The sequence below is a fragment of the Anolis sagrei genome, chromosome 8 (assembly GCF_037176765.1).
Source record: "Anolis sagrei isolate rAnoSag1 chromosome 8, rAnoSag1.mat, whole genome shotgun sequence".
In the NCBI taxonomy this organism is placed as follows: domain Eukaryota; kingdom Metazoa; phylum Chordata; class Lepidosauria; order Squamata; family Dactyloidae; genus Anolis; species Anolis sagrei.
The window spans coordinates 27,926,086-27,937,265 of record NC_090028.1 but is presented as its reverse complement, the minus strand read 5'-3'; the positions used below and the strand labels follow the sequence as shown (position 1 = coordinate 27,937,265).

Below are 11,180 nucleotides of genomic sequence, written 5' to 3'. Positions count from 1 at the left end.
ATGCAATGACTCAGCAAAAGCTGTAGGTGTGCCTATAGCTTAGTTTACCTCAGTGTCAGTTTGCTGTTAGTCTGAGGTAAACCTCAGTGGGAGAAAAGTCTCAGTCTATGAGAAGGTCTCACAGTGTGAGGTAGGACTTACTTTGTGAGAGAAGCCTCTGTGTGAGGTAGACCTTCGTCTATGAGAAGGCCTGGTGTGAGAAACTTTGGTGAAAGAAGCTCTAGATTCAAGGCCTTGTGTGTAAAGTCTCATGTCTAAAGCTGCAGTATAAATTTTGAGAGGAGGCTCTATGCGAGTAAAGTTGTTTATCTGCATGAGAAAGAAGCCAACATGGAAGCAAAGAAGGAAGTATAAAGAACTTTGTGTTATGGCAATGACTCAGCAAAAGATGCAGTTCAATACAAGCAGGTGTGCCTATAGCTAAGTAGCCATCGGTCTGAGGGAGCCCTCAGTGTTAGTTTGCCTCAATCTGTGAGAAGTCTCTGTGGAAGAAGGGCCTCAGTGTGTTAGTAGGCCTCAGTGTTAGTTTGGGAGAAAGGCTTCACTGTGAGGTAGACCTCGGTGTGTGAGGGGCCTGGTGTGAGAAGACTTTGGTGAGAGAAGCCCCAGGTTGAAGGCCTTGTGTGTGAAAGCTGCTGAATGTAAAAGGCCGCTGTGTAAGTTCGGTGTGAGAGGAAGCTCAGTGAGAGCAAAGTTGTTTATCTGCAGGTTGAAGGCCATCCTGTGTAAAGCTACTGTGTGAAGCTCCAGTGTGAAGGCTGCTGTGTGTGAAGCTTCTGTGAAAGTTCAGTGTGAGAAGAGGCTCTGTGAGAGTGAAGCTGTTCATCGGCATGAGAAAGAAGCCCAGTATGGAAGCAAAAAAGGAAGTATAAAGAACTTTATTTGTATTATGGAAATCTTCTTCTAGTAAATAGTGCAACCATATTATTTTGCTAAAAAGAAAAGCCTCCTATGGAAGAGATAACATTGGTCTGTGTGTTTTTGTTCTTTTTATCACTTTGGACTACTGGTGATGGGTCATGCTGCTGCTAATAAGTTACTCTGCTATATATTTATGAGGAGGGTATTTTGTTAATAAGCCCACTTGCCCAACATTGCCTTCCCTTTGCCCAGCCTTACTGCAGCAGAGATAGTCAACTGGAATCAACTGGGACTGACTGGGGAACATTAACCAAACATATTTATTTGGAAGCGCATCATCCAGTTCCTCCCTTCTGCACCCGCCGGAGATATCGGGGAATGTGAAACCACCCAAGGACCCCCTTGGTAATAGATTTCCCATTTATTGAGGGATGGGGTCCAGGACCAAGTGGATTGATGACCTTGGCGAGTCCCTCACAGATCTTGCTCGCTGTCCCTGTTCCTGTAGGCGTCCACGGTGCTGGGCCTGGAGTGGACAGTGTAGGGTCCGTAGTCCTCGCTGTCACGGATGGTCTTGGTCTCGGGGAGGACGTCCGAGAGGCTGCTGATGATCAGCTCCTCCGAGGGCCCCGTCACGATGATCTTGGGGATCGGGCGCTTCTTCCTGCCCACTTTCTCAAAAGAGGCTGCAAGAGGGGTGGCAAAAGAGGGGGGCTGCTGATGTGGGGGCTCCCTCCCATCTCTCTCTCTCTCTCCCTTAAATACAAAACAACCCCATATCTGCAAGCCAGTCTCCACAGTTCCCTTGATTCACATCCTACAAGCTCTCTACGCATTTTCTAGGCCAGGCATGGGCAAACTTTGGCTCTCCAGGTGTTGTTGTTGTTGTTATTATTATTATTATTATTATTAACTTTATTTATACCCCGCTAACATCTCCCGAAGGACTTGGTGCAGCTTACAAAAGGCCAAGGCCCTCAATAAAACACAGCGTAACAAATACAACAATAAAACTCATAAAGCAAAATAAAAAATTAAAGCAATAACAATAAACATTAAAAACAATAACACCACGACGCATTTAAAACTAAGGCCGGGCCAAATGTAATGAATAAAATTTAAAAGTTTTGGACTTCAACTCCCACAATTCCTAACAGCCTGGGAATGCACCCCCTGCAGATGCGAGGCTCATGCTGTACATCCAAAATTACACAAAATATAGATCTATGGGAATATAGATACATATATAGAGAGAGAACCATATAGATCCATATACATGAATATGATATATACAATGGCATATACATATAGAGACAGTTTTCAGTAGATAGATACACAAGTAGGTATTACAATATCTAATTGCAATATTACTAATAATTTTACAATATAATGGTGTAGTACAGTATAGTAATATATAATAACTATACTAATAATTTAATATATTGTGTGTGTGTGTGTGTGTGTGTGTGTGTATAGTAAGCCGCTCTGAGTCCCCTTCGGGGTGAGAAAGGCAGCATATAAGTGTCGTAAATAAATAAAAAAAAATATGGATACCCATACGTATGCATGTATATATACTGTTACATATGTGCAAACACAGATATAGATACAGATAGGGATGGGTGGATGCATAAATCGGATTCAAATACATGCATAGGTAAATATGCTGCAACGTATATGCAAACACAGATATAGATACAGATATGGATGGGTGGATGAACAGACAGATGCATACATGAATGTATAAATATATTTATACGTATGTAAACTGTTACATATATGCAAACAGAGATATATGCATGGCTGGATCTTTTTTTCCTACCTCTTTTCTTTCTTACTTTATCTTTGTCTTTCTTTCTCCCCTCCTAACTCCCTTCATTTTTGGAGGAAGCAAGAATGGAGTGAAAAGGATCACTCAGTTTTGGGGGAAGATAGAGAGAGGTAAGCTAAGCTGGGTGATAGCTAGATGATAGCTATATATACACACACCTATACATAAATAGGATGCAAAGACATGCATACACACACACACATATACAGATATGTCATTACATATATGGAAACACAGCTATAGATACAGGTATAGATGGAGTCATAGAGGATGGAGCGACAGCACCCCCCTGTGGCTGGATTCAAGCACAACCTCCAAGGCGCCAAAAAGCTGGACGTCAACACAACATACCTAGAGAGAGACACAAACACACACACATATATACACACAATTCTGCAGTCGGGCGTGTGCATGCTGCCCCTTGGTGCTCTCCTCGCTTTCTCCAGGGGAGGGGATCTTCTTCACAGCTCGGGATGTGGAGGGCTGGCCAGTGGAGTGCGCATGGGATGGCTCCTGGGCACTGGGCGCCTTGGGCTTGCTGATCTCTGCGTTGCGATGCATGTGAGGAGCTGTGGAAGAGCCAAAAGAATGAGGAGAGAAGCAAATATCTCCCCTATAATAAAGATCATCTATACTGGCCATTGGAGTGGCCCTTCTCTGGACTCCTTGGTCATCTCCTGCTTGAATTGCTTCCCCCAAAACAGGTCACAAAATGATTCCAAGTGTTGTAGCTTGGGATACAATCCCTTTGCTCAGAACACCACACCACACCAAAGCTGAAGATTTTGCAGCTTTTTGAAGAAAAAACAAAGTCTTTAACATAAAAGTTTCAAAAGTTCAATGGCAAAAGCAAAGTTTTAAATGCAAAAGCAAAGTTTCCAAAGTTCAATGGCAAACAACATGAAGCATAATCCAAAGGCATTGATCAAACAAGATTCCATGGCAGCATGACAGAGTCCCAGGAAGCCAAGAACAAGGCAAAGTCCCAAGAAGCCAAAAGCATTGCCTAAAAACCAAGGCAATCCAGAGAAGTTACCAGGGTGCTTGCAGAAGTTGCACTGACAAAGAGTTGACTTCAAACAACTCGTTTAATATATTTTCCCAGCATGAACGCATTCCTTTGACCTCTAACCTCTCTCTTGTTAGCAAGCCTCGCACTGCGGCGAACCCTGAATTGCAACCGACCCTCCCTATCTAAATCTGCAGAGCCTTCAAGGTCAGATAGCTCATTAGCCTGTGAATCAGCAGGCTCAGGGATCACCACCTGCACCTGGGAAGTTTCACTAAGATCAGAAACATCTTCCAAAACATCTCGTCATGGGAAACTGAAACTCTTCGTCTTCAGTATCAACATCGTCTGTATCAACAACAGGAACATGTTCAGGAATCTGAAACCCATCATCTTCTTCCTGAGACTCCAGCTGAGCCACAACACCAAGAGAGGCCTAACCAAAGCAGAAGAGAGTGGGACAATGACTTCCCTCAAATCTATCTCTCATGTTCACCTTGTAGTCTACTAAATACCTAATCACACTAGAGAACAAATCAACTTTGAATCCAGTTGCTGCCTCCTGCAGAATTATGGGGTTTGTAGTTGACAGCCTCACTAAACTTTATGTATTTTGTATCAAAAGCATTGCATAAATTAGTAGAAAACTGATAAAAATAGATGGAGCGCAGGTGCCTAAATATCTTTTGATCAAAAACGGGCAACAGCAATAGCATTGTCTGTAGCCTCCAACAATTCTTCCTCTGGGCATAGTGGACAAGCATACAGATGCGGAGTTGTCTGTTCTGCTCCACAGTCACACAAGGTGTGGGATTCTTTTCGGTAGTGCCATTTTGCCAGGTTGTCTTTAGATCTGCCCACTCCACTTCTGAGTCTGTTCAGGGACTTCCAAGTTGCCTAAACTATAAACCCCAAAATTCTGCAGGACTCCTAGATCCTTTTTCTCTTACACTTTTCCCAAGTCAAATGCCACTATATTACATCCTTCAAATGAGACTCAATAGAATTCTATTGATGCAACTTAGAATTGCATTGGCTTTTTTAGTTGCCGCATCACACTACTGGCTCATGTTCAGAACTAGACACAGGATTATTCCAGATCTGAGCAAAGCAGAAGAGAGGGATTCTGACTTCCCTCAAGCTTGACACTATCCTTCTATTATTGCAGATTAGAATCGCCCACATCACACTGTTGTCAGATTGTGTTCTACCAATACTCCTAGGGCCCTTCCACACTGCCCCTATACCCCAGATTATCTATTTATCCCAGGTTATCTGGCAGTGGGGACTCATATATTCCAGTCTAAAGCAGATAATCTGGGATCAGATCCTGGAATAAAGGGCAGTGTGAAAGGGCCCCTAGATCACTTTCTCGTGAACTGTTTTCAAATCAAATATCACTCATCCACATTTTATATTACACTAGCTGTACCCAACACGCATTGCTGTGGCCAACCTTCCCTCCTTCTTTCTCTCTCCCCTTCCTTCCTTCCTTCCTTCCTTCCTTTATTTCTTTCATTCTCTCCTTCCTTCTCTACCTCTTTCTTTCCTTCCCTCTTTTTATTTTCCTTCCTCTTCTCTTCTTTCTTCCTTCTCCATCTTTCCTTCCTTAGCTCTGTCTCCCTCCTTCTTTCTCTTTTCCCTTCTTTCTTTCCTTCCCTCTTTTTTATGCTTTTTTCCCTCCTTCCTTTGCTCCCTCTTTCCTTTTTTCTGTCCTTCTCTCCTTCCTTCCTTCTCTACCTCTTTTTTCCTTCCTCCTTTCTTTCCTTTCTTCCTTCTCTACCTCTTTCCTTCCTTTGCTTTTCACTTCCTTCCCTTTCCTTCCCTCCCTCTTTTTCTGATTCTTTCCTTCCTTCACTATCTCTTTCCTTCCTTTCCTTTTTATGTCCTTTTCTCTTTCCTTCCTTCTCTTTCTTTCCTCCCCCTTTTTCGTTTCCTTTCTCTTTCTCTCCTTCCTTCCTTCTCTATTTCTTTCCTTCCTTCGCTCTTTGCTTCCATGCTTCCTTCTCTCTTTCCTTCTTTCCCTCCCTCTTTCTTTTTCTTTCTTTCTTTGTTTCTTTCTTTCTTTCTCCCCTTCCTTCCCTCCTTTTTCTGTATCATCATTTAGCTTTTCATCATTTAGCTTTTTGGGGTTTTTTTAGTCCTTTCCACTGTTTTTTTTTTTTTTTTTTTTGTGGAGGGGGGCAGTTATGAGTCATGGTCACTCGTTGTTAGGGGTGTAGTGTCCAAATTTCATATCAATTCGTCCAGTGGTTTTTGAGTTATGTTAATCCCACAAATGAACATTACATTTTTATTTATATAGATTCCTTAAATAAGACTATATACGTTGGCCTTTCTAGCTGCTGCATCACACTCTTGACTCATGTTGAGTTTGTGGTGTACTAAGACTCCCAGATCCCTTTTTCATGGGCTGATTTCAAGCCACTCATCCATATTCTATATTACATACCTCGAATGAGACTGTTTTGATGCAACCTAAAATCACATAGGCCTTTTTAGCTGTCGCATCACATTCTTGGCTTATCCTCAGCTTGTGATCTACTAAGGCTCCCAGATCCCTTTCTTGTGGACTGTTTCCAAGCCAGGGGTCATCCTGTCCATTTTCCCTACCTCTGGGGATCTTACCTGGTGCCACATCGTCATGTTTGCTGTGAGAGCGCCCCATAGATGAGCCATCTGTCCTTGCCCCTAAAAGGGCTCAGCCACCTCCTTGCTGGCCATGCTGGGGACCCTTTTGTGACTCAGCACCAGCCAAGTGGCATCATCATCATCAAAGAGGAAGGAAGGCAGCCAAAGGAGGGGGGCCAGGGCAAGAAAGGTAGTTGGGTTGGACCCCTTCCTCCTTCTCTTCCTCAGTCTTCAAAGTCCATGGATGTCCAGGTAGAACGGTCTTCAGGTCTGGGATGGATTTTTTTTCTGGGCCACTTTTGCAATATGCGAAGCGGCCTGGAGGGAGAATCTCAAATTTTGTGTCTTCTTTAAGAGACAAAAGTGGAGTATTATTATTGTGGTTGTTGTTATTCCAAGCTTTATAACAAGCATTATGATATGGATGCTCCAAGTTTAGCTTCTTCTCTTCTTCTTCCAAACTTTAAGCATAATTTTATTATTGTTATTATTTAATACATAACAGGATTAGTACACAGCAAACAAGATCACTATGCTGGATTTTCTGGGTCACTTTTGCAATAGGCAAAGTGGCCTGGGACCAAGCGCCTGGGGCCAAGCGTTCAAACAGTAGAGGCAGCAATCAATAATAATAATAATAATAATAACCTTTATTTATACCCTGCCACCATCTCCCCCGACGGGGACTCAGAGCGGCTTACATGGGGCCAAGCCCGAACAACAAATTACAGTACAAAAATACAAATTGCAGTAAAATAAACAACATAACAATAAAGTATAAAACATCAAAGCTTATAAACAATATAAACAAAAAATAGAAACCAAACATAATGAAGAGAGCGGGCAGCATGTACATAAAATGATTTAAATCAAGAATCAAGAATGAGACCCAATTTGTGTGAATGACAATGGACTGACCCGGACTACGATTTTAAACCTGTGTGATTTTAAACTAATGTTTTAGTAATTTAATGCCTTAATGAATGGTTTTAATTGCCATTATTATTTATAACTGTTGTTGGCACTGAATGAATGCCTGTTGTGAAGCTGCCCTGAGTCCCACTACGGGGATGAGAAGGACGGGATACAAATATGTGAAATAAATAAATAATAATTTTTGTATTGGATCACACATCGGATCCTTCCCAAGTGTTTAGGACTATGAGATATTGGTGAATAATGTGTGCAGATTTGAGTCAGGTGGCCTTTTGCAACTGACAGATGTCAGCGCCGATTGTTTTCAAGTGCTGGCCAAGGCTTTTAGGCACTGCACCCACTGTGCCCCCCTATCACCACTGGGACCCCCTTTTACTGCCTTGTGTCAGAGTATTTGGAGTTCGAGCTTTACATCCTTGTATTGTGTAAGCTTTTCCAGTTACTTCTCATCAACTCTGCTGTTGCCTGGGATTGCAACATCATACCTTGTTTTCCCCCACAATCATGAAGTCAGGAGTATTGTGCTCCAAAACTCTGTCAGTCTGAATTCGGAAGTCCCAGAGTACTTTGACGTGTTCATTTTGTGTGTTTTACAGGCTTGTGATCCCACCAGTTCTTTGTCACAGGCAGATTGTGGCACAAGTTCCAGTGGATCACCTGAGCAACAGTATTATGCCTCTGCTTGTAATCCATCTGCATTTTCTCATAGCAGCTGAGTATGTGATCCATTGTTTCATCTGCTTCCTTGCAGAGTCAACACCTGGAATCTGTTGTCAACTTTTCAGTTCTGGCTTTGATGGCATTTGTTTTAATGACTTGTTCTTGGGCTGAAAGAATCAGGCCTTCAATTTCCTTTTTCAAAGTTCAATTTGTGAGTCACATCCATGTATTTTCCTTATCAATTTTGTCCTCAGTGTTTCCCAGGAACTGTCAATGGAGAGCCTTCTTTTCCAGTTTTCTCTGTTGCTCTGTACTGTATTTTATGGTATTCACTCTTTGTATTTTCCATTATTATAATTATAATTATTAGATTAATAACAAGATTAGTACATGGCAAACACGATCACTATGCTGGCTTTTGTATTCAATCACACATCAGACAATTCCCAAGTGTCTAGGACTGTGTGATGTATCAGCGAGTAATGTGTGCAGTTCCGAGTAGATGACTTTTTGCAGCTGACAAATTTATTATTATTATTATTATTATTATTATTATTATTATTATTGTCTTGGGACTTCAGCAGGCATGGGGAAACTTCAGCCCTCCAAGTGTTTTGGACTTCAACTCCCACAATCCCTAATGGCCTCGGGGCACTTCTTTTTCTCCCTCAGCCACCTGAGGGACCTAAGTCTGTTAGGGATTGAGGAAGTCCAAAATGTATTTATTTATTTTGCCATATTTATATCCCACCCTTCTCACCCCAAAGGGGACTCAAAGTGGTGCACATAAAGACACAATTCAATGCCATATAATACAGAACCAGCAAATAAAAACATAACATTAAAACACCTGCTAAAATATTTCAACATTAAAATTATTAAAAATCACATAATCCAATATTGTAGTCCAGGCTGTTCCAGTTATCATTGCACCATTCCGTATTTACATATTTTATTGTTTATTTGTTCAGTCACTTCCGACTCTTCATGGCCTCATCGACCAGCTCACGCCAGGGCTTCCTGTCAGCAGGCCACTCCCAGCTCCTTCAAGGTCAAGCATCAATTCAAGGATACTATCCATCCATCCACCTTGCCCTTGGTCAGCCCCTCTTCCTTTTTCCTTCCATTTTCCCCAGCATCATTCTCTTCTCTAAACTTTCCTGTCTTCTCATTATTTGGCCAAAGTACTTCATCTTGGCCTCTAAACTCCTTCCCTCCAGTGAACAGTTAGACTTTATTTCCGGAAGGATGGACCGGTTGGATCTTCTCACGGTCCAAGGCAATCTCAGAACTTTCCTCCAACACCACAGTTCAAAAGCATCTCTCTTCCTTCGCTCAGCCTTCCTTATGGTCCAGTTCTTGCATCCATAGGTTACTACAGGGAATATGACTGCTTTAACTATGCAGACTTTGTTGCCAGTGTGATGTCTCAACTCTTCATTCTTTTATCAAGATTGGCCATTGCTCTCCTCCCAAAAGGTAAATGTATTCTGATTTCCTGGCTGCAGTCTGCGTCTGCAGTCATCTTTGCGCCTAGAAATACAAAGTCTGTCACGGCCTCCACATTTTCTCCATTTCCCAGTTGTCAATCATTCTTGTTGCCATAATCTTGGTTTTTTATGTTTAGCTGCAACCCAGCTTTTGCGCTTTCTTCTTGCATCTTGATTAGAAGGCTCCTCAGCTCCTCCTCGCTTTCGGCCATCAGAGTGGTGTCATCTGCATATCTAAGGTTGTTAATGTTTCTTCCAGCAATTTTCACCCCAGCCTTAGATTCCTCAAGCCCCGCACATCGCATGATGTGCATACAAGTTGAATAGGTTGAGTGGGTGAGCGTAGACAACCCTGCCGTACGCCTTTCCCAATCCTGAACCAGTCTGTTGTTCCGTGGTCAGTTCTGACTGTTGCCACTTGGTCCTTGTACAGATTCCTCAGGAGAGAGACAAGGTGGCTTGGGATGCCCATCCCACCAAGAACTTGCCACAATTTATTTATTTGTCGTGTCAGAGCAACCAGTCCATTATATTACATTTCTAACAGAACAAAGCAAACAAACAGACAAAATACAAAACTTGTGAGTTTGGTAGTTGGTTAAATGTCCTTTGACAAGTATCTGGCCACTTGGAGTGCTTCTGGTGTTGCTGCAAGAAGCTCCTCCATTGTGCATGTGGCTGGACTCATGTTGCATTGCAGCAGGTGGTCAGTGGTTTGCTCTTCTCCACACTCGCATGTCGAGGATTCCACTTTGTAGCCCCATTTCTGAAGGTTGGCTCTGCATCTCGTGGTGCCAGAGCGCAGTCTGTTCAGCGCCTCCCAAGTCGCCCAGTCTTCTGTGTGCCCAGGAGGGAGTTTCTCATTTGGTATCAGCCATTGGTTGAGGTGCTGGGTTTGAGCCTGCCACTTTTGGACTCTCGCTTGCTGAGGTGTTCCAGCGAGTGTCTCTGTAGATCTTAGAAAACTATGTCTAGATTTAAGTCGTTGATGTGCTGGCTGATACCCAAACAAGGGATGAGCTGGAAATGTCTTTGCCTTGGTCCTTTCACTATTGGCTGCCACTTCCTGGCGGATGTCAGGTGGTGCAATACCGGCTAAGCAGTGTAATTTCTCCAGTGGTGTAGGGCGCAGACACCCCGTGATAATGCGGCATGTCTCATTAAGAGCCACATCCACTGTTTTAGTGTGGTGAGATGTGTTCCACACTGGGCATGCAGACTCAGCAGAGTAGCACAGTGCAAGGGCAGATGTCTTCACTGTATCTGGTTGTGATCCACAGGTTGTGCCAGTCCGCTTTCGTATGATATTGTTTCTGACACCCACGTATTGCTTGATATTCAGGCAGTGCTTCTTGTAGGTCAGAGCACGGTCCAGAGTGACTCCCAGGTATTTGGGTGCGCTGCAATGCTCCAGTGGGATTCCTTTCCAGGTGATCTTCAGAGCTCATGATGCTTCTCTGTTCTTGAGATGAAAGGCACATGTCTGTGTTTTAGATGGGTTAGGGATCAGCTGGTTTTCCACAATTTATTATGATCCACACAGTCAAAGGCTTTAGAACGGTCAATAGAACAGAAAAAGATGTTTTTCTGAAACTTCGGATAGATAAGCTGAGCCAAAAAACCTGGAGGGCCTAAGTTTGCCCATGCCTGGACGACAGGAATGAATGTTTGTTTCCTTCTGTTTTTCACAGGCCCATTTCCCCTTCCAGCGTTGCCACAGAAACGCTTCAAGCGGTCACGTGATCCACCAGGAAACCAACCC

The 11,180-nt window shown here is 43.0% G+C and overlaps 1 protein-coding gene across 1 annotated transcript; it reads right to left on the bottom strand.

Annotated features, from left to right (window-relative positions):
* Window positions 1-1,162: 1,162 nt before the first annotated feature.
* SPATA33 (spermatogenesis associated 33) lies at window positions 1,163-5,183 on the bottom strand. The gene is made up of 2 exons (XM_060788191.2): window positions 3,082-5,183; window positions 1,163-1,547 (listed from the first exon to the last, which is right to left on the bottom strand). Exons 1-2 carry the CDS (start codon window positions 3,332-3,334, stop codon window positions 1,336-1,338), a joined length of 465 nt encoding a protein of 154 aa, XP_060644174.2. The 5' UTR covers window positions 3,335-5,183; the 3' UTR covers window positions 1,163-1,335.
* Window positions 5,184-11,180: the final 5,997 nt, after the last annotated feature.